We start from the raw sequence: 25,024 nt of genomic DNA, 5'->3' as shown, positions 1-25,024 counted from the left end.
CACCCCCACTCTCGCCCTGCCACTAATGTAGCCAATCAGCTGCTGCTAACTTTCCCAAACTGAGTAGTTTTAAGAATTATGACCATAATTTTCAGTGATTTAGTGATTTGGGATAAATTACCTAGAGCCCAGAATTGGGCAGCTCATTAGCCTTAGGGTAGCCTGATACATTTTCCCAGGAAGTAACCTGAAACCTGTCCTGCTGCTACTTCTCCTATCACTGGGGCTCCTGCAGCAGCTAAGAACCCTTCAGCAAAGGTACAGATGGTGTGGTATTCGCTGGCCACAATTTTTTAGAAGGTATGTTTCTCTTTAAAATCCTTCAACAGTCTTATATCATACCCTATCATTTATTCTCTTGTCTCAGGGCATGTAATACAGGGCATTTCTTGAGACTTGCCCCTAGGTGCTCTTAGGTTCTGAAATTACCCCCCATTCTTTTCCCATTTCAACATAAAATTTATTCCTTTACATTTGGCAAGAAGCCAATCTGGTCAGACTATAGAAAAAAACTAAGGATTTACAAATCTGTGATTTAGTTTCAGGTAAGTACTGTCTCTTCAAACATCTTTCACATTCATACTTATACTGCTTTCTATATGTACTGAAAATATGATTGCTTTTGGTATCAAGAGTTATGAGCTTGGGACTTTAGGGTTCAATATACTCTGACAAGAATCCAAATAGCTGACAGTTGTATGTTCTTGCTGGTTATGTCACCTCCCTAAGCCTCAGCTTCTCCAAAAAGGAAGAGGCAAACAGAACACTGGTAGCAGTACCCCCACAACCCCCAATTCCTTCCTCTGGCATAGGAGGAGACTACACCATAAATCTGCTTTCTGTCTCTTTACTGCAACCATACTTTCTACATTTGACCCTAGAAATGCTGAGCTACCAAGTAAAAGTAATAGTAATTACAGTAATTTATGGAAACTGCTTATCATTTAAGCCTTAATTACCATGCAGCACAATAACAATTATGCAAGCCATTAAATGTGTCAGACTCACTTTGCTGCATGTTTTATTTGATTTTTAATATTAACATCTACTCACATAGGCTCAGTGTGTAGTTCACACAGCATGTGCCTCCTTACAATTAAAAAAATATTAGTGGGAACAGTGCCTAGGAGGGAAAATCAGGCACGTAAGGGAGAAATGAAAGAAGTAATTTGTTTCAAAGAGCTATAAATATAGTCACTTCTCTTATCTTCCTCCCTATTGGCAGGATGGGAAAGGAATATTTCCCATTTCTAGATTTCCTTGGAGAATCTTATTGGCTCAGTTTCTTTTTACACCAGGGCATAAGTAGAATGCTGCCAGCTGATGGATTAACTTTTCTCGGTCAAGTGCCTATCTCTTGGTCCAGTAACTACAGTTGGAGATTAGGGGGACTGGGTCATGTGATAAAAAATTCAACCCCCTGTTGGTTTGGATTCTCTGAAAGACAGCGAAATGGGATTAGAAGTGCTAAGGTGTTTTAAATCTGACTTCAGAACTATTGCAAAAACTTAAGATAGCCAAGATAGAATTCTTCACAGATTTCCCTTGATGTGTAACAACATTCCTAGAAAAAAAAGCCAAAGTTGGGCATATATTTTGGTTGCTAATTAGTAAACCTAACCTTTTAATGAGTAGCCTGTTGACATCCACTAATCTGAGACTTTATAAGGCTATAAGGTTCAAGTGAAGGGGAAGAGGTACAAAAACAACTCAAGATTTATCCATTACTAGAAGTAGGGAAATAAGCTGATAAATCTTCATATATATATAGCTCATGAGTAAGGTAGCACTGAAAAGCCAAGCACAGTCACTCTACCTAGAAGCTCTTGCAGTGAGCCCAGCCACTGGAACAATACCCTCTCTCCGAAACAGCTCGTTCTTTTATCTTGAGCTTGCAGCTGCAAGAAGCAAGGCTATGAAGTGAGAAGAAAAGGACACCCAACCAGCTAGACATTTCCATCTAGCCCCACAGTCAATACTCACACACTCGCTAAGGGAACTATATGAGTTCCAACTTTTAAAATTTTTAAATAAATGCCAGGATGTTAGCAAGATCTGGATCTTTAAGGTAAGTTTCTGGGTCCAGCTACTCTTCCTTTTGAAATCCAGCATAGTCCTGCCCTCACAATTATCCCCCAACTGCCCATTCACAGCAAATGTTCTTGCTTCCTTAGCCAGAATTAAAAATCAAACAGGGACTTCTGCAGTCTTCTGCTGCTGTCACTACCAACCCAATCCCCAAACGACCCCAAAGAAATGCTACACCCTTCCTTTCCTCTTACTAGAGAGGAAGGTTACTTCCTTTCCTTTGCTTCTCATTCCCTCTATGCTCCTTACAGCTTTATCAATTAGTCCCCTTTCCCCCTATCTCTTCAATAATTCCTCGTTCTATTTGATTCTGTCCCACAAAAACTTAATCATGATTAATTTCTGGTACCCTAAGAGGGGAAAAAAAGAAAACCTAAAACTTTACTTTATCCTATGTCTCTGGAGCTATCCCACTATTATTATTCTTTCCCTTTGGAAGTAGCTTCTTGCAAGAATTTTCATGTCAAATCTTCATTTCCTCACCAAACAGCCACTCTTCAATTCTTTACAATACAGTTGTGGGTTTTTTTGGTCAAATCTAACAGATGCTTATCCTTTTCCTCTAGTTGAGCATTCCTTCCTGATAGAAGTGCTCCTTTTCCTCAATTACCGTATTACTCTTCTCTGGTTTTTCTTTCTCTTCTTTAATTTCTCCTCCTCTTCCTTCTCACTGTTCCTTCTTGTGTGCTCCCCTTCAATGTTATCAATCCTATTCTAGGTCATCTCATCTGTTTCTATAACTTTAGTTATATCCTCATGTGTTCAAGACCCAGCCTTTATTCTAAACTCACTGCTGAAATGAAAACCAGAGCCATGTAAACTCCCTACTGGACACTCTTCTTTGTAGCCCACAGGAATCTCAAATTCAGTATGCCAAGAAAGGGAACTCATTATCTTTACCATGAGGCTGCTCCTCCACTGAGTTCCCCAGCTCAGTTGATGGCAATATAGCTCAGTTAGCTGTCCATGTCAGATTCCTGGGTATCAGGGCTGGCCTTCCCTCCCCCATTTAACAAGATACCAAGTCTTCAAGCTATTCCACTACAAAATGTTTCAAAAATCTTGCTTCTCTAGCTTTAGTGTTACTGCCAGAATTTATTTAGGTAATTCATTCAAGAATCTACTGGTTATCTATCAACGCTCTCCTAAATTGCTGAACAGTCTCCTAGATTCTATTTTGACCCCCTCTATTTTCCAGTTTGCATCCTGATTATTTTTTTTTAAAATTCCCTCATTAAAACCCTTCACAGGCTCTTCATTTTCAAGATAATGTCACACTTCCTTAACAGCCTATAAGGGCTTTCATGAGCTAGTCCCCGCTTACTCTTGACCTCACCCCTCTGCATTCCCGTTCCCATCCACTCATATTCAGCCAACAGCCCCTATACTTGTTTCTTCCAATGTGCCCTTTCTCTAAGCCCTCCTCCTCACCTGCATGATTAACTTCTGTAGAACTTTAGGACCTACCTTACATATCAACATCTCCAGAAACTCTGTCAGAGTACTTAACACATCATAAAACAATTGCCTGTTACCCTGTTTGTTTCCTTTCTCTATTTGGTAGTGAATTCTTTGAGGGCAGGGACCTAATCTTAGTAAACCTTAGACCACTGGCTTATTATTATATAGTGACAGTCATACAGAACACCTGGATGAATATTTACTAAGTTAATAGGCTAAACGGCATTCTTCTGAGTTTAGGTAAATTAAATACGACTAATGTTTGTTAGTACTTTATGCGTTAGAACACAACCATCATCTCTCATTAATTTTTGTAATAATCCTATATGTACCATCAACCATATTTTAAATGTAAAGAAACAAGAACAGAGAAGTTAAGTGACTTGCCTAGGGCAGGACTCAATTCTAGGCTCCCTATATTTATATGTTAGGACTGAGAATCTCCTATCAAACAACCACATCTCTACTGAACTGTGAGTAAGATAATTCATTCTGCAATAGGACTTCAAATCATCCTCTAACTGCAATTTAATCTTGAACATAAAAAAGGTATTTAAATAAATTTCAAAAAGAGAAGGTCCAATTTGAATTAATACTAGTATTGCTTAAAATTTTTATATACGAACATCTCCATTTTTTACCATTGTATTTAACATCTCAGAAACTGATAAAAATTTATTATCTGTGGTAGTTACAAGGCTTAAATGTTTATTAATACTATGAATAGCTGAGAATAGTCGAAGGTCTTTCCGTTTTATAAAAGTTCACAGCTGTATGCCCTTAGAAATGCCTAGTCATAGCCATCTTCTGGGTATTAAATACCACTAATATTCTTGCTAGACACAGTCACAAATGAGCAGCAATATCACCAATTTTCTCTAACCTGGCCTGGGATTATATTCTACTTATCTTGATATGCTGACAAAGACTGGACTCAATTCAGAACTAATTTCTCAAAGGTCAAGAATTTTCTTTCAGAGATTAATTTCCAAGCATTAGGATCACCTAATGCTAGCATTTCTATAAGGATATATAATAATTCTTATAGTCAACTATATCATGCTTTGGAGTGGGGTAAAAAAAACAACAACAACCTTTTCTACCCAAATAACAAAGGATTACTGTTTTACCATAAGATTTAAAATATTCAAACAATTGTATTCAGTTCATTTTGAGACATACTAATAATTTAAAATAACCAAAATGAATACTTACAATACATCCCTGAAGTCTCCAAACACATACATATGCCTAAAGCTGTCAATAGCTATTACAGGGCAATCTGCTGGAGTTTTCTGTATGTGCAGAAGAGGATGTCTAAATTTGTCACAGTCCGCATGTAAAAAGTTTATTGTACCTTTAAAAGAAATAGAATTTGGAGATTAGAATTTTCTTAATTGTATTCTCATAAGATTGCAAATTTGTAAAAAGTGACATACTAAAAAAAAAAAAAACCAACATGCTTTAGAGTAATAAAACCTAAATATTACACTTAAAATTAAAGGCAAGAGGTAAGATTTTCACTGAAGGCAGAGAGTGTAATTTTCTTAGAAATTATATAAACTCAACTTAATTCAAATGCTACAGTAAATTTATTTTCCTTAAACAGGCACTCCTCTGCTCTGTGGACTACCCAGGTCTGCGGGGCGAGTTCTAAAACTGACATCTGAACTAGTCTCATGGGACCATCTTCATTTCACTAGGGATGCCCTTCCAGTTCCTACTGGTTGATTTATAATCTAATTCAATCTCCAAAATAATTAACAAGTGACTAATATGGGTATGGCTCTATACGATGCCTTTAATTTATGATGTTTGTCTTTCTTCTCTAACTACAAAGGGAAAGTTAATGATTTCTCAAGATTGTTTTTTGACGCTTCGGAAAGTCCAGTTTCTTTCGTTCAGAAATAAATGTTAATTACTGTGTAAGTTCTCCCAGCAATATGTTTGAGACTATCTATTAGAAAGGGACCAGACAAGTATTAAGATACTGGAAGAAAGTGTCAAAACTAACAGTGTCCACCCATGGCCTCACTTTTCATGCTATTTGATTTTAGGGATCATTTGATTTTAGGGAGCTAAAACAGTCATGGTTTTAAAAAAATAGCCACTATTTCATATTATCTCTTTACTAATGCCTCCCACCCCCTATGTTTACATGAAAATTCAAGGGCTGTAATGGGGAAAGGGGATGGGAAAAAAGAAAGATACAAAGAGAAAGGATGTAAATAAACACCTTAATCCGTCTACCTTTTTCACTTATTAATTGTCGGGCTACTTCATTCTGGAATATTTCTAAACTTTCTGTATCTTCTTTCATGTGAAAGAGTATTAGAAAAGGCAGTCCTTCTTCTGTTAATTCCTGTATAGAGAAGTATTCCGTGAGAATTATTAGGCCTCTCCATTCATTTCAAGCTACTTTCTGGTAGGAACAATTCAGAACCCAACCCATGTAACATGCAACAGTTGCAACATCCCAGGGAAGATGTGTAAATAAACATTATCCTTAATGGAAGAAGGAACTCATTCCTTCCACCTGAAATACTCAGGCACTCAGAGGACCCACATGTCTTACACTATTGCAGGAAATGATCTGCCTTAAAGTAACCACTTGGGCTGGTGTGTTAGCTAGTACTGAATAAAGTCATGATACTTGAAAAATGAGTTGACTAAAGGAGAAACTGCTGGTTCTTCATCAAGATGTTGATTTTAGGGTGAGGGTAAACATGTCTTCCCCCTATAGATTTTAGGGTGGAGTAAACTGTCTTCACAGATAACACTGAAAACCTGAGTGTACCAGCAGCAAATAAATCTAATTTGCAAACTTATATTTATATTAAGGTTTATTGCAAAAACCTAACAAGAGACCTACCCAAAGCAGAAAAGCGTTTGATTCAGAGCAAATAACAAAAACCCCATAATATAGTCCGTTTTCAACCAATTCACAATATTCAACACTATGAACAAATACCTGCCACTCTCTGTGTGGGTATGTATATGCAGGGTACACACACACAAAAGCACCTTGAAAATTATAAAGTACTTTAAAAATTTTTTATTATTGTTACTGGAGAATAATACAAGAGAAATATGATGAGTAGACAGATTTTAATCATTTCTTCTCTCTGACAAATACTAAGTTTTAATTCATAAGAAAAAGTCCAAAAAAGGCCTATTAAAGTTATTTCCATCAACTATCCTTTTGCATGTCTCTCTGTAATTTAGGAACTGCCTCAGCAGAAAGCTCAAAGTCCTTTATCTTTAAATTCACCGAAACTGAAACCTATCTTGTAAGAGAAAAGTTTTCTTCTGGTTCTTATCTCCATGTTTAAGCCTGCTGCACTCATATACAGAATAAATTATTAAAGCTTCTTGTCGCATTTTCCTTTTTTAAATTTCTGATATAATTCACATACCGTGAAATTCACCATTTTAAAGTGTACAATTTGGTGGGTTTTATTATATCTACGAGGTTTGAAAACATCAATACTACCTAGTTCTAGATCATCTTCATCACTCCAAAAAGTAACCCCAGACTCGTTAGTAGTTATTCCTCGCTTCCCCTGCCCCCAACCTCTGGCATCACATTGATCTTTTGTGAGCTGATATAGTTTCTTCTTCCTCACTTTTTATAGACTGGTCTCACATTTTTTCTTTTCCTCATGCACTGCTGCTACTCCCCATGGTTCTGTCTTTGGACTTCTGTGTTCTAGCCTGGCAACTTCAACTAGTTCAACAATCTTAATCGCCACTTCGAATTGGTCTCTTATCTGTATTTCCATGCCAAGTTCCAGTTCAGAATCCAAGTCTAGATTTCTAACTTTCTCCTTAATATTTCCATTTTAAAGTCTAATCAACACCTTCAATACTCAATATTAATGCGCAGTTCCCTCCTCTTACTTCCGTATATCCATTAGTACTTCGGTATACTTCTATTTTGGCCCTTTTGTTTCAGTGCTGGAATGCCTCTTCTAGAAAACCATTCCTGATTCTACCCCATTTCTGCCAAAGGTGAAAATGTGAATTCTCTCCTCTGAATTCCCAGAACATATTCTCAGTACCCTTCATGTGACATGGGGCATGTCTTTATATCACATTATCTGTACATGTGAACTACTGGACTGGTAACCCGGAGAATCTTATTCCCTTTTGCTCAAAGATTTCTGTACATAATAATGTATAATTAACCTATGACTGAATAAATGAAGATACAGATGCTGCTGAATAAGTACTCATTGGGAAAGAAGTCAGCAGTCATCTCTTAGAAAATTTAAGAGCTACCAAGTTAAAAGCAAAACCAAATATTACTTCATTAGACTAAACAAAAAAGTATGCATGAACTAACAACTGTCAGGAGACAAATAATAAGCAGATTAGTAGTTTGAAAATATCTATTTGCTAAACTAACTTACATACATTAACAAAGTACCTGGTAATTTCCGTTGCTTGGGCTTCCAAGTTTACCTCTGTCCACACCAACATAGTCTCTACCAAGAGGTATTAAAGATTACGGAGAGTGATATCTAGACAACCAGATTTCTAGATTTCCTCATAATTTAAATGATTTATGTATGGGGAGTTGGAACTACTGTTTTATTAAAATTTTCTAGTCTATAATTTTAAACTCTATTTTTGAAACTATTCTTGTAAGAACTGACAAAGCAGGTAAATAATTATGACAAGTTACTAAATCTTTCTGAATCTCTGAGGACTAAGTGAGCCAATACAATAAAAATGTAGGTAATTCAGCTAAGCATACTTGAAGCCTAGAGAACGGAGAAAAGTAGCAAGGATGTTCATTTGATAAACTAAGAAAAAACACACGCAAGCAAGCTTTATTGGAATATGACCTCACTTATTTATGTATTGTCTAAGAATGCTTTTGTGCCACGACTGCAAAGCTGCGTAGTTTTGACTGAGTATATGAACTGCAAAGCCTAAAATATTTATTATCTGATTCCTTTATAGAATTGCCAGCCTCTGACTAGTTGGTGATTATACGGGTGTGTTAACTATGTAATAATTTCTTGAGCTGTATATTTAAAATCTGAGCTATGCACTTATTATAATTCTTTGAAGAGTATATGCATATAAAAAGATTTTTGAAACTTGCACTTAAAATGTTTTTTAAAAAGTGCATTCTTAGACTATGGGTTTTAAAAGTGGAGTGAAATGAAATAAAAGATAAGTTTCAAATATAATAAAGGACAGAGAGCACTACCTCACAGACACAGCCCTTTGTACTTGCTCCTCCAACCTCTTAAGTGTTTGTTTTGTTTTTGTGGGAGTTCTAAGAGTTTGGATGTGCTTTATTACAGGCACATCGGATCACTATGGTCAGTTACATGAAAACTGATGAATGTTTTCATAACTTTATTCTTTTAGGCTAGATAGGAACCACAAAACCTTTTCTACGGCAAAGGATTATTCATTGTATATAATTAATTTTAACTAAAATCTCCAGAGCATTGCTTCTAAAGGACATTCTCTTAAATAAGGATCTTCAACCACAGGTTGCTATCAGAATTACCTGACAGGCATTCTCAAATTCATTTTTAAGACTGTAATGAACCACTGCTATTGCAGGAAATGCAATAGAGTGGTCTTGGGACAACAAAGGTGAGAACCACTGGTCTGTATTACAGAAATAACTATGATATAGTTATGTTCACTGTATTATTTTTACAACTGATAAGTCTGTGATAAAATAGTAAGCTATGTGGAGGAAGTTTGCTCTTTTAGAAATCTGAATTAAAAATAACACACATTGGAAAGCCCATACCTCTCCATTTTCAAATGTTATTTCTCGAACAAGAGGAACACATTTATCTTGAATCCAATTGTAAGTCCCATCAAAATTTGTCATAGATCCCAAGTAGACCATATCTGGAGCAGAATGCTATTACAAAAACAGGAAAAAAAATTAAACAAATCTAACTGTCTTATTGAAATGGCATTCTTAAAACCATCTATAAGCCCAGAAGCAGGCAGGCATTGTGAAAAAGAATTATCCAAATGAATTAATTTAGATATCCCTTAGAGCTGAAGATGTTAGAAGAAAATTTGGAAACTTCAAGTGAACAATACTTGAAAAATACAAGATACTATATAAATTTAAGGTGTGGCTACCTAATATTAATTCCTTATAGTATCTGTTTCCACATAGACTCAAATCAATATTTATGAAGTACCTAAAATGATAAAAATAGCCAACATTAACTGAGTAAACTTACTATGTCTATGCACTGTTGTAAGCACTTTACATGTGTTGACTCACTCCTTGACACCTCCCCATAAAACAAGTACTGTTAGTATCATGGTTATGAACAAACTAAAGCACAGAGAGGCTAAGAAACTTTCTCTGAGTTATACACCTAGGAAAGTGCCAGGTTTGACAATAAACTCAGTCTTATTCCAGAGCCTGTACTCTTAACCAAACTATAACTACATTGTGAGACACCATACTGGATTTTGATTATCTAGAGAAGGTCACACTATGTAAGCTCTTACTAATGAACTTCCCTTGCAGAAAATATAGGCAAACCCCTATCTAAATTTGGAATAGGGAATGAGCTTTCTAAGCAAAAACTTGTTGATATTATATAAAAATTAAAAACCTCAGTTTGCCAAAACACTGCCAACAACACTAAAATGAATATCATCAATTGGAAAAATGTCTATACATTTCTATTTTTCTGTGTGCGAAAAATTAAAATTAAAGACCATCAGTCAATTCATATGTTTAAATTATATTTTATAATTTAAGAAAGAGCAACTTACCCCTGGTGGTTTGTAAATTATGTTGTCTCCACTATATCTTTCTGGTTTTGAAACAGTCCTAATAGGAAGACAGAAGTAGTAATAATTTTTTTTTAAGAAAAATAATAGCGGTAATGTACCTGAATGAAGCAGAATTGGCTAGTTGTTTTGTAATGAATGAATTATATATTTGAACAATATACTTGACAATAACTTTCCTACTTATAAGACTATGCCACACCAGCAAAAGCACATTTTAAAAAATTTATTAAATAAAAATGTATTTAAAAATACAATGCAGGTTTTATTAAAGAAAAATTTTAGTTATTTTTGTGACTCAGTATTTTATAAGGTTAGATTGGCAGTTTTAGCACTAAAAAGCTATTTTTGACCCCGGACTGTCTCCAGTAAACTGGAGATCAAGGTCACTGATGTAAACACAAAGGCCAAAATCACAAAAAAAAATATTATTTGCTTTTATATCAGACTAAACAGTAAATTCTCTACTTTTTACTTTAATATAACAGCCAAACGAACCCACTCCCACTCCCACCCTCTCAATTAAGACACTTACCCCAATGCAGCAAGGAAGGCACAATCATCATGCAAAATACTGGCTACTCTTTCAAAAACTTTATACTCTTCTGAATCCTTTTGTGCAAAATAGCCAATGATATTTCTTTTGCTGCGCTGTAAAATAAAGTATTTAATTATTTTACAAACATAGTTTTGTAAACATGTTATTTCATTTATCCACCTATTGTTCAATTATCTCCAAATGAAATATTTCCATAAATACATATTTTTTGCTTTTAACATTGAGTCAAAAACTATCAAAGATTACATTGGATTGAAAGTAATCTTAACTATATTCTAATAACTTATGAACATTTCCTTCAAGCATTTTAAGATTTCAAGAAATAGATAAATCAATGAAAGCCTTTTCCTAAATAAGGTGACTAATTCTAAAATAAGTTAAAATAGTATATCAATTCCTAACATGTGACTGTAGGTAGAACTCTCTATGGCCTCATACTCCTAGATATCTAGGTATACCTAAAATGTAAGACCCTGACCACTTCTTACCCAGGGCATTTCTCAGGGTTGTACTTGCAGCTAGCAACACTGATGTATGAGATAATCCCCCCACCAGAGATCAGGCTTACTGCTGGCTCAGACATGGAAGTTCTCAGAGCCCAGAGTTCCCCTCCCATAACACAATCACTGCATATGCAGACATCCATCTGGGACCTATGTGTAACACCCATAAGTCTTGGGGAGGAGAGAAACAAATACAAACATGCTCACACAGTTGGCTGTGACGTGAGCAAAAGTCCTTTGCCTCTAACCTCGGAGACTTGTGTCTTCTGATAACATCCATGAATCTAACTAGATAACTTACTAGCTTGTAAGTAGGATAAAAATAAAATCTCAAACCTGACAATGACAATCTAAAGCCCAAACTCACTTTTTTAAAAACACTGCTTAGTGTACAAAGAAAAGGGTTTGCTAAGATAATTAGGGGAGCTATTTCAGAGGACATTAAAACATATATCGAAGAGGTGATATAGGAGTAATTAAAGCAGATACCCAGAGGTTCTCCACTAAGGAAAACATAGAAACTTTGGTTGTGTATGCCTGATGTTAACATCTATTTCTTCATAATTTAGACTACCTTTTGTCCTCAATTAATTCAAATTAGTGCAACTTTACTGTATGCTATATATTTTATCCAAAGGGTCAGTAATACATTAGCATTTCCCTTGAGAAATAATACAAGAAAAATTTAACTTGCTAAATCTGTTTATGTCAGACTCATTACCATAAACTACAAGAAAGTGTCCAGGTTCTTAGATTGCCTAAGAATTTGTTTACATTAATTAAACAGGCAATGTTCATTTGATCCAGTAAAAGTTAATAACTTACATCAAGAGTGGTGATTTCTGCTAAATCATGAAGTTCTTGAACAGGGTCACTTTTTTGTTGCCTGATGTAATCTGCAAGTGCTTTCACTGATCGCTGACCCCTGTATTCTCTCTTCATCATCATCCCATTACGAAACAATTTGAGGGTTGGGTATTTGCTTATCCTATATCTCTGGGCTATATCAGCTAAAAGAATGAAGAAAAAATTAACTTCACCCTTATACTTGGTCTGGGTGAACCCATTAGACCAACAGTACAAAATCTTACAAATATTCAGTGAGAACATTTTAGTTCAATAATTTTTCAGTGTTAGACAAAAAATAATAATAATTAGGATGAGTTCATATCAGTTAAGAGGCCAGGCTCAGGACATACATTGCCTGGTTTAAATCCCAAATTTGCTCTTTACTGGCTGTGTAAACTAAGTATGCCTTAGTTTCTCATCTGTTAAGGATAATAATTTCTACCACATAAGGTTGTTTTAAGGACTAAATGAGATAATACAAATGCATGACACAGTAAACTCTTAATAAATTTAGGTAAACATTATTATATATTCTAGAAAAGAATATTAAAATGAGCAAAATTTCAATTTTAAAAAGTCATTCAAGTCACCTTATACAAGATTCTCTTACAGCATTTTAATAAAAGAAAAGGCTAAAAGTATTAGATTATTTGCTAGAAGAATTATAATCCCAAATATGCAAATTTTGTGTAAACTAATAAAATAAAACCCTGAACTTGGCAGTACACACTAAAAAAAAAAATGCTTTTATTATGACAATGGGTATATTCATAGGCAGTAAAGATTTGTTTCAATCATTAAAAATCATGTGTATAGTCTCAAAGTAAGAATCTAAATCATGATCTCACTTTTCAAGAATCACAATTACTAAGATATAGATTCAATCAGAATAAATGAGCCTTTAAATGTTTGTGCTGTTATTTTTAGTAGAAATAACAGCAAATAGGAGAAATCAATGTTTTCTAGACATTGGAAAGACTCAAATGTCATATATAAGAATGACATTGAATTTTTAGAAGCTGACCTGAGAGAGCATTGAAGTGGCCTAAGACAGGTGCAATTGTTTTTAACTGAGCAAATTGAGGGCAGAATTCTAAAATGGTGGCGCGCACGAGCTTGCTTACACACACACACACACACACACACACACACACACACACACTATGAAAATTCTCTAACCCTGCCTCCATTATTCTAGTAGTTATAAAATAAAAACAAAACAAAAAGAACTGCAATTTTGTTTTATGTTAATTTTCTAGATCTGATGGTAGAAACAACTATACTAGAGGGAGTCTAGTAGGGAAGCTACTACAATAGTCCTGGCAGAAATAACAAGAAGTCTGTCTACAAACTTAAACATTACAACCTTTAGGATGCCTTAAAATTCTAGTTACGGATAGAAAAAGATTAAATAATACTTGAAGACTACTGGGAAATGGATGCTTAATTCTCAAACAACATCATGACTGCAGGTGTGCTGCATAATGAGGTGGGTTTTAATTATTAAGAAGCAAAAACCTTAAAATTACATTGATCAATAATCTCATAAAGGTGACTTTTTACAAGCTTGGGTCAAAAGTGATTTTAAGATAATTACAATGTGACATTTTGACAACATAACAAAGAATGAAGGGGTATAATAATTTTTTTTATCAACTGGATGGATCAAATGTTAAAATGGATGTCAGAGGAATTATAAATTTCAGAAGGTTAATAGCTAACTGATTGGAAAATTAGCATGTACCTTTGCTTCACTGGTCACTTACACTCCTTGATGGGTTCTGCTTGCCTGCCTGCCTCACTGATGCCCAGCAGAACTCCAAATAGGGAAAGTGCCTCATGCTCTTGTCTTTACAGTGGTATCCCTCCCTGCTGTGATTATTCATAGCAGACTGCACAAAGAGGCCAATGATTTCAACAGGAAGGTCTCACTGTTCTTGTGATTCCAGGATAAAAACCTGCTGCCTATGTACCTTTTTCCATTCCCAAACTACGCCCCCCCCCCAACAATGAGGGAAAAAAATCAAAACAAAACAAAAACACAACAACAAAATAAAACCCTAAACAGAACAATTACAAAGAAAGAGTAGCAGTTACTCAGGACTCAGGTTAAGCCTGCACATCCAAGTTCTGTTTTATGTACATGAACTCTTTACTGTATGTTTCTTTATTCCTTTCTTTTAAATGTTTTAATTGAAATATATTTGACATATACACTGTATATTTAAGATAAGATATGTTGGTTTGATATATTTATATATGGCAGTATTGCAATATGATTGTCATTGTAGCATTAGCTAGCACTTACACCACTTCCATTAATTATTATTTCTTCTTCTTTTTTTTTTTGCAGTGGGAATAATTAAGATCTAGTCTCTTGGCAAGCTTGAAGTTTTTAATACAATATTGTTGTCTACAGTTACTTTCTTACTCTTAATGCCTCATTTATGCATACCTCTTATAAAAGCTCAATTTACAATGTGGAAGGTTCAAGTTAGCAGAAAAGTGAGAGTAACTGTGGTGTCTGAGAGCATGTGCTTGCCTAATTCAAGGACAATTACAAAGTACTTTCCTAAAAATGCTAGGAGTCTGAATGTTCTGCTCTAACAAATCGTTTATGAATAACTCTTGCCATACAGCCTATAGCCACTGGAGGTCAGCAGAGAACCCAGTCCCGCCAGGGGCAGATTGATGGGACTTCATCTAAGGCAGAATATCCACCAGGGAGAGTGATGATGAATTCTACTCCCAAACTCCCCAAATGAGGAGGCTGCAGAAGATGAGATAAAATGAGATCATGATCCATAGTTGAAGCAAAGGTAAGTTTTAATTTTATGTGTATGTAGAAATTTTGGAAAACAAAAGATTACAAATAAGAAAATAACCATTTGTAATCCAACAACCACAGGAGGAAACCACTATTAACATTTTGGTTATATTTGCTAACTTTGAATAAAAGCTGCTTAACTAACAGAGACATTTCAATTTAGAAAAAATAAACTGAGGTTAGACAAAAGTAAAATGCCTGCATTAATACTTGGCATGGGTATTAGCAATTTGGAAGAAAATCCTGGAAGAGTAAACACTCTTTAATCAAGAGCAGTACCAACACCTTTAATGGCACAGAAGCTGATACTGTGTGGAAAAACACAAAAATCAATAACAGAATTGGAAAGTGATGCACAAGAGTAAGATTCTGAATGTGAAATTGTTTCAGGATTATTTCAACAAATTTATTTTTCTTTTATCACATATTAATTATGACACAAAATCTGTATCTAAGTCCAAATAGTTCTTACAATAGATATAACAAATTTTAAGTGATAAAGCATTGTATTATAGTTCAGTTTTATGTTTTTTCAGTTATAGATAAAAGTGTGACATAATCACTGACAACTTCGATTTGATGAAATATTGCAGAAAATACTTTATTGTATTATTGGGAAATAATGAAATAATCTATTTAAAGTACTTACTGTAGAGTCTACAAAACTAACAGTTCATAAATGCTGGCTACTATTTATTACTAATTTATCCATCCATCTATTCAACAACTATAATAGAACACTTAATATGTGCTAGGCACCAATCCAGTGTTAGGGATAGAGCGGTAAAAAAGATAAGGTCCCTGCTCTTACAGAGTTTACATTTCATCATTATGATTATCATTAATATTACTACTTCTACTGCTGTTACTACTTCTGTTTCCACAGACCAGACTCTCAAATGAAATTCTTATAACTCTTAATATATATGTACACAAAAGATGTGTAAGTTCAGATTCTTTAAGTATAATATAAGAGGAACCTTCTATAATGTGAACAAAAATACATCTTCACCAGACATGTAGAGATTTCTCTTATGGGTCCTTCAGATGGAAGAAACGAGAAGGGCAATTGTCAGATCTGTGACAAATATGAAACCTGACACCTCAGTCGTCTGCAGGATGAGTGAGGATACCTGTTCTGCAGCCATCACAGGACATAAATGCCCTCTGGGCTTTGGAAGAGGTTGTCTTCAACATTCTCTCTTGATTGTCTCTTTAATTGCCCTGATTTACTTTCCCTTTTTCTCTTCCTTCGACTTCTCTTACTTTATTCTTGACATTAAATACAATTAATAGAGAATTTAGGATCTTAGGAAGTAAACTAAATTTTACTACTAGGTGAGGGTTATTCAAGCTACAAACTTTACACTGGGATTTCAAAAATATACCTAAGTTTAAATTGTTGGATGCTTCCTGATGACACTCCAGTGTCAGTCTGTGTTCAAAACTGTCTTTCTACAATTTCTAACTTTTTTGGTGGGTGGGGTGAGGGTGGGTGGAGGAGGGAGTAAAAGCTGTTGCATCCAGCTCATACACAGAAACAAAAGGGCCGACTAGGTGAAATTAGCCTGTTATATCCACTCCTGCCTTCCTTCTTTTTCCAGTTCCAAGTTCTTAGCCTATTTACCTGAACCTCAACAAAGAAAGTCCTATGAAGGGCATATAAAGAAATGAGGTAAGGAAGGATAGAAAGCACTCCACAGGATGCTGCTAGGTTCAAGAGAGGGAGATAGAAGGAAATGTGGGCAGCAAACCAAAGGGTCTCCTGTAATTATGGACTGAGATGGGTTTTCCTGGATCACCTAGTAAACTGGCATATAGGACAGCTTCAAAGAATTCCCAACAAGGTCTAAGAAACATGCATCGCCACCCAGAGGGCCTACTTTGAAAATACTCACTTGAAATATTTTATGAAAATTAGTGTCATTACATTTTTGTATTATTATATAATTATGCTGTTTGTTTCTTGACTTTATTTGCCTTCCATAACACTTGGTGGTAGGCAGAGATGCTAATGTCCAAGAGATGGCATCTCATGAAAGTAGGTGATTTCATGACCAACGAAATGGCCTCAATTATCATACCTGCTCATGGGAGGTTTTCACTGAAAAATTGAGACAGCAAAGGAGAACTCTAGGTCAGTTTCCAAAAGCGATCAAGTGGCTCTAAGTATTCTTCAAAATGCCAGTAAAAGTCTATTCGAGAATATTCTTTTTAAAATTCAATAATTATGTTGAAAGTCTTTTATCAGTGAAACAGAAATTATAATTAATAATATCACAGTACACTTGTACAGTGCAGATTTCAAGCTTCTTCTACATACATTTTCTTAAAAACTCAAGTAACAAGGTCCTCCTCTTGGCTCTTTTCATAACCAAAGAGTAATTACAGGTTCAGTGACTTTTTTATACCAACTTTCTATTTTGAAAATATTCAAACTTACAGAAAGATGAAAAAGTAACGTAACGAATGCCTGTGTGACTTCACCTAGATTTAACATTTTACAACATTTGGCGACCACATTTCTCTTTCTTGCTACACACACATTCTTATGGTGGTGCTGAATCAAGTTGAGTGATTTGTGTTAAGGAACTTGCCCCACTGTATATGACTTAGTAAACAGTGGGCTTCTGGTACTAGAACAAAGGATTCTACCTTAGTAGGGGGCTGGGCCACACAGTATAGAAACAACAATACCACATATGAGTGAATTATATTTTTGTTAATATATTGTCCCATTATAATTTAAATAGACTATTATATAATTCATAACAGACAATTTCAGTCATTTTTAAATACAAATTGGGTGCATTCTCAGTTTCTGTGAGAAATCCAATTTAAATTACTTTTTTTGACCTTCAAAACACAGTAGTTACCTGGTAAAAGCTATGTACAATCTAGCTGTCTTCATTTATTATGTAACCTTGGCAAATCACTCGGCTTCTCTACAGCTTTCATTCAGTGTCTTCATCTGCAAAATGATAATATACTCCAGCTCTCTGAAAGTCCAATGTTCATTTTTACCTCAGAAACTTCACACCTACTCCTACTTTTGTCTAAAACACTCTTCTTCCCTTTAAAAATTCTTACTCTTCCTTCTGATGAGGACTTCTCTTTTCCCCCAGATTAAGTTAGACTCATATTACTATCTCACAGCACACAAAACCTTCCATTCAGAGCAGTTATCACAATGAGCAATTGGGTATTTATTGCTCTTACCTTTCTGGGTGTGCTTGGTTCATTGCTATATCTTTAGAACCTACCACACTGCATTACAAAGGGTAGGCATATAAAAATTTTGTTAAATGAATGAATAATACTTATCCTATCTAACTCAAGGGGCTGTGGCAAACAACTGAAAATAATAAGTGTAAAACATGCCCAAATCTACATAACATAAATAGCAGTTTTCCCTAGCAATCTGACAAGAAACTGTATAAATGACTTTTTCCCATGAAATAATACTATTACTTTGGATGGAAGGTCTGGGTGTTACGGTGAGTCGGAAGTGAGGCAAACAGACTAAAATATTAGCAGGCAGAATACAGCAGGCTGCCACGATGCTAGACAGGTGATTAATAAGAATGAGACATCTGTGGGCAAGATGGTATCTTGATTCTCAGGTTACCTCTGCCTTTGCTAGGAAGTATTATAGATTTTCTGCCTGACAGAAACTAATTCTAAAGTAGCAAGTAGGTACACTTGGCTGGAAAGAATACTGTAAGGAAATATAGACTACTAAAGTAAAATTTTTATTTGCATACAACAAAGCTAAGTAGAAAATCCTATGAGATCTACATAAAACTTATTAGACCTAATAAATACCAATATACAAGATCAATATACAAAAATCAATTGTATTTCTATGTAGTGGCAACAAACTACCAGAAATTAAATTAGAAAAAAAATCAATGCCATTTGTAACAGCATCAAAAAATAAGAAATACTTAGGGGTAGATCTCACAAAACATGTGTAAGATCTAAGAAAAAAACCCAGACAAACCCAAAATGAGGACATTCTACAAAATACCTGACCAATACACCTCAAAACTGTCAAAGTTGTGAATAAAAGGGAAAGAATGAGAAATGGACAGGTAACTAAGAAGACCTGATGACTAAATAAATATCCTGGATAAACAGAAAAAGGACATGAATGGAATGACTAATAAAATCTGAATAAAGTCTACATTTTAGTTCATAGTAATGTACCAGTGTTAGTTTCTTAGTTTTGACAAACATACCATGTAACATAAGATGTCAAAATTACGGTATACTGGGTAAGAAGTATAAGGAAACTCTCTGTATTATCTTTGTAACTTTTATTGTAAGCAATAAAAATAGCTTATTTTAAAAATATCATTTACGATAGCATCAAAAAATACCTATGGATAAATCCGACAAAGATGTGAAAGACATGTAGGCTAAAAAACTGCTTAAAACTGCAAAATATTGCTAAGAAAAACTAAAAAGACAAATAAATGGGGAGATATGCAATGTTCATGGATTGGAAGATTCAATATTATTAAAATGACAATGCTTCACAAATTGGTCTAAGGATTCAAAGTAATCTCAGTTAAAATCTCAGCACTCCTTCCCTCTACCCCTTGGTTAAAAATTAACAAGGCGATTCTAAAATTCATACAGAAATCCAAAGCAACCAGAACAGCCAAACTACTTCCAAAAAAGTACAAAGATGGAAATTTTACACTTCTGACTTCAAAACTTATTATAAAGCTACAGTAATCTATTAGTATGGTACTGATGTGAACACAGACAAACAGATAAATCCTAACTAAATAGGTCAGCAGTACAGACTACAGAGACTAGAAATAGATCCACATACATATGGTCAGTTGATTTTGATAGAGATACAAAGTTAGTGAAGGACAGTCTTTTCAACAAATAATGTCAGAACAGCTTGATAATTATATGCAAAAAATTAACAATCCATACATTGTGCCACATGTAAAAATTAACTCCAAATGGATCACAGGCCTAAGTGTAAAACTTCATACTATACAATTTATCAAAGAAAATAAAGCAGAAAATCTTTGTGATCTTGAGTGACACAAAGATTTCTAAGATACTGCATCGAAATTACATTTTAAAAAAGCATAAATACTTCCTTTGCTAGGAAGTATTATAGATTTTGAAGTTCCTCAAAATTAAATATACCCTTCTAAAGACACTTTTTGAACAAAATTGGAGGTCTCACCTTCTGATTTCAAATGTTATAAAATTACAGTAATCAAAACAGTGCGGTACTGGCATAAAGAAAGACATATATATCAATGGAACAGAGAAGGGAGCCCAGAAATAAACCCTTATTTTTTGGCAACGATGTAGAGATCATTCAATGAAGAAAGGATAGTTTCATCGACATGTGTATTAGGAGAGCTGGATGTTCACATGAGAAAAAATGAAATCAGATCCTTATCTTGAACCACGTAAAAAAAAATAACTAAAAAACAGATAAAGACCTAAACTATATCTACTATACCTAAATTATAATACTCTAAGAAAAAAAAAAAAACAGAAGAAAAGTTTCATGACATTGGATTTGCAGTGATTTCTTGGATATGACACAAAAACCCAAGCAACAAATGTAATAACAGATAAATTGAACATGGAAATTTAAAACTTCTGTGCAAAAGACAAAATCAACAGAGTAAAAAGAGAATGTATGGAATGGGACAAAATATTTGCAAATCATATATCCGATCAGGAGTTAATATCCAGAAAATATAGAGAACTCTTATGATTCAACAACAAAATAACCTGGTTTAAAAATGGGCAAAGACCTCAAACCGATATTTCTCCAAAGAAAATATACAAATGGCAAGAAGCACATGAAAAGATGCTAAACATTACTAATCATTAGGGAAATGAAAATCAAAACAATGATGAGGTAGTACTTCACACCTTTTAGAATGGCTATTATCACAAAAACAAAAAATAACAAGTGTTGGGGAGGATGTGATGAAATCGGGATCCTTGTACCTGGAGTAAAATTGGTACAGCTTCTATGGAAAACAGTATGGTAGCTACTCAAAAATTAAAAAAAAAAAAAAAAAATGACCCAGCAATTCTACTTCTGTTTGTGCATGTATCCAAAAGAATTGAAAGCAGAATCTTAAAGATATTTGTATATAACCATGTTCACAGCAGCATTATTCATGATAACTAAGAGTTGGAAGTAACCTAAGCATCCATAGACAGATGAATGGATAAACGAAATGTGGCAGATACATATAATGGAATATTATTCAGCCTTAAAATGGAAGGAAATTCTGACACATGCTACGACATGGATGAACCTTGAAGACATTATGCTAGGTAAAATAAACCAGTCGCAAAAAGACAAATATGTATGATTCTGCTTATGTGAGGTGTCTAGAGTTGTCAAATTTATAGAAACAGAAAGCAGAATGGTGGTTGCCAAGTGATGGGGGAGGGGAAAGTAGGAAGTTTTTGCTTAATGTGTATAGTATTTCAGTTTTGCAGGATGAACTTCTGAAGACTGGCTGTACCACAGCATGAATATACTTGATGCTACTAAACTATACATTTAAAAATAGTGGATTATAAATTTTATGTTCTATTTATTTTACAATTGAAGACATTCTTAGAGCGTAATAGGAGAAAGTATTTGCAATTACACATTTGAAAAAAATTTGCATTCATAATATATAAAGAACTCTCAAAACCCAATAAAAAATTGCTGTAAGAAATTATACCTGTTAATAATTTAACAGACGTGTTAAATTTAATATATTGACCTTACCAAATGTTGGTAAGAATATAGCAAAACTGGAATGCTCAGACACTGATAGTAGATATGTAAAATACTTTGGAAAATAGTTTGGCAGTTTTTGAAAAAGATAAACATAAACCTACCTACCACATGACTCAAGTATTTCACACCTAGGTCTTTGTCCAGGATAAATGAAAGCATATTTATGTATGTTCATGGCAGCTTATCTGTATTAACCCAAAACTGGAAGCAACTCAAATGTCTGTGAATAGGTGAATAGTTAAACAAACTGTGGTAAACAGCCATACAATGGAATGTCACTCAATAAATAAAAATGAATGACATGTGCGACGATCTCAAAATAATCATGCTGAGTTACCAAAAAAAAAAAAAAAAAAGACACATTCATACACAAAGAACACATAATGTATGATTCCACTTACATAAAATCCTAAAAAATGCAAACTAATCTATAGTAACAGAAAGCAGTTCCATGGTCTCCTGCGGATAGATGGATGGAGAGAGGAACCATAAGGGAGCACAAGGAAAATGTGGGCGATGACTGCATGTTGATCTCTTGATTGTGGTGGTGGTTTCATGGGTGTACACACGTTTCAAAACATTAAACTGTATAATTTAAACTTGTGTTATTTATTATATGTCAATGATATCTCAATAAATCTTTTTTTAAAAAATCAAATCCTACCAAAGAACAATCTGCCTAACAGGCATTCCCCTCCAGCTCAAAACCTCTACAATCCAGCTGGCACATAAGGGGTTACCCAAAGTACAGTATATCTTACAATCTCTACAGAGAGAGTAGAAAATGCGAGTTAATCATCAATTGGATTTCATAATGTCACTTTTAAAAAGTGAAGAATTACATGGAAGAGAATAAATATTTAGAGAGGATACACACTATCTGAGATATAACTGTCACTAGTAAAAAACTAATTTTATAGATCTCTCTGGTGGATCAAAAAGGATCTGAACTATGGCTATTTGTTCCCATTAAAAGAGAACTTGATTACTAGCAATGATGTCAGATTTATTTAAAAAGTACGCTGATCTTTTTAAAAGATAGAATAAATTATATTTAAGGCTAAATAGTTCATTTTTCTTCCTAATTACTGTAAGCCTGAGAATCATTTCATATTTTATGGTCTAAATACAGAGTAAGGACTACTGTCTGCACTGTCATGTCTAAACATATAAAGAACAGAAAGATTTGAAATGAGAGCCCACATCAAAAACATCATGTTCTCTGTCAATAAAGGTGGGAGGAAAGATCCACAAAACAGAGTGGAAATGCAGGCCATGCTTGTACTAAAAAATTTTTATTGCTCGCTTCATCCTATCTAGTTATGAATCTCACTAGACAGAAATGTGGGGTATGGCTTCTAAGATTTTGAAATGCTTTGCTTTTAGCTGTTTCTGTCTAGCACAGGGCTTTATCAGTAAATCCCCAAAATCTTTGTTCAATTGAACAAAAAAGCAGCGAATACAGCAGGTCCTCAGATAACGTCATTATGTTCAGTGCTGTTTCATTATAACGTTGATGAGATGCCTTAGGAACTTAACTCCTGTTTATATCAACTAGCTTATGGTAAACTGGTTTCATCATATATCCTTTCGCTTAAAGTCACTGAACCTGTTAATGACACTAAGTGAAGACTTCCTGTAGGTCTGTGAAAGCATTTGGTCAGGAGATTTGCATTCTAAATCTGGCTTGACTAGACATTAAACTGTAGGAGACATTGGTTAAGCCACTTTATTTCATCAGTAAAATGAATAGTTAGTGTACACACACACACACACACACACACACGCACGCACAAATTCTTTCGGGTTAACTGTAAAGGACAGGAAACTTGCAGAACGGAAGAGATCTATATTCAGGCCAATTTACCAATAATTCAATGCAACAGGCTTTGAAAGAGCAGTCTCTGTCTCCCAGAAACTGTCAAGACTCTTGAGATTCAGAGATTAATGAATTTGGTCCCCGCTTAAAAAGGATTAAAACAAAAGAACCAAAAACAAAGAAAAGAAGTTCCTGCCTTCAAAGAACTGACATTGCAACTGGTGAGACAACTAGGGTACAATAAACCAAAACTACAAAATGCAATAAGTGTGGTACTACGAGAGAGGAAAGTTCAAGTGTAACAGGAACACTCAGGAGGAAACACCTCCGCAAGCTCACTAGCTCAAGTTAGGGAAATCTGTCATGTATAGGGAAAACCACGAGGATTTTATAGAGAATGCTCTGCTGGAACAAGTGAAATCCGAGAGACTGGATTTTACGTGAGTCTAACCTAAGTTTCTCAACACTCGCAATAATATAATCAGTTAACTAGAGCTATTTACACTTCAAAAATAATCTAAGCCAATCTTAATAGAATCTTTTAAATAACAGGAACACACAAAAATATGAGACTTGACATGACTACAAATGGTATTTTTGCATGATTCTAAAACTAATAGAAATCCATTCCCCCCCACCCCCAAAACTACATTTCGATTTTATTTATTAATTTTGGAATTTGCTTTGGTAGAAAACATTGCTGTTATGATTTACTACCTGTACGCTTGCTCTACTATATTTTAATGAAAAAATAAAACACTTAAAACCCTTCACATTGAGAAGTAGTGTTTAAGTACATAAAGATTAAATATCAACATTTTGAGCAGGTCACTGGTACCTTTTTGATTTGTTCTCCACTTAAGCAGAACATTTTTAAAAAAAGAAGTATGGGGCAGGCGGGGGGAAGAAATGGGGATCGGGTGTTTCTCCCAGACTTCCTCCTGAGGTACTCACAGTGCTGATCACAATCAACTCTGGCGAACACTACTTGATTTTCATTTGGATATTCTTCCTTAATGACATTGGAAGCTTCCTCAAAAATTGGATGCAACATCTGGCTGAAACGACACCTATGCACAGAGAAGGTTATCAGTTAAAACTGAAAAGCAGAAGCAGTAAAATCTTATTTCAGTTATTATCCATTGATATTAGCATATGTACAACACACAGCTTTTGAGATAATCACATCATTAATTTAGTCATGACTCCTGATGTCATTCATTGGAGATGAAAGTAACTTTGAATTCGAAGACTACAGAAATAATTAAAAGATTTTTTTTTTTTTACCTTAGGAAAATGGTCAATATTATGGAGCACACAGATA

General features: G+C 34.6%; 1 protein-coding gene across 2 annotated transcripts in view; it reads right to left on the bottom strand.

Moving 5' to 3' along the window:
- The window catches only part of ERP44 (endoplasmic reticulum protein 44), a 67,555-nt gene that overhangs the window by 15,300 nt on the left and 27,231 nt on the right, over positions 1-25,024 (bottom strand). For both annotated transcript variants that reach the window (XM_016162586.2, XM_016162587.2), the window contains 7 exons: positions 24,655-24,770; positions 12,235-12,419; positions 10,883-10,998; positions 10,330-10,387; positions 9,332-9,448; positions 5,800-5,911; positions 4,765-4,906 (listed from right to left, as the gene is read on the bottom strand). In XM_016162586.2, coding sequence (XP_016018072.1) covers positions 4,765-4,906; positions 5,800-5,911; positions 9,332-9,448; positions 10,330-10,387; positions 10,883-10,998; positions 12,235-12,419; positions 24,655-24,770 — 846 coding nt within the window. The remainder of the gene's footprint in view (positions 1-4,764; positions 4,907-5,799; positions 5,912-9,331; positions 9,449-10,329; positions 10,388-10,882; positions 10,999-12,234; positions 12,420-24,654; positions 24,771-25,024) is intronic.

The sequence above is a fragment of the Rousettus aegyptiacus genome, unplaced genomic scaffold (genome assembly GCF_014176215.1).
Source record: "Rousettus aegyptiacus isolate mRouAeg1 unplaced genomic scaffold, mRouAeg1.p scaffold_m13_p_3, whole genome shotgun sequence".
In the NCBI taxonomy this organism is placed as follows: domain Eukaryota; kingdom Metazoa; phylum Chordata; class Mammalia; order Chiroptera; family Pteropodidae; genus Rousettus; species Rousettus aegyptiacus.
This window is presented reverse-complemented; position numbering and strand designations above follow the sequence as displayed.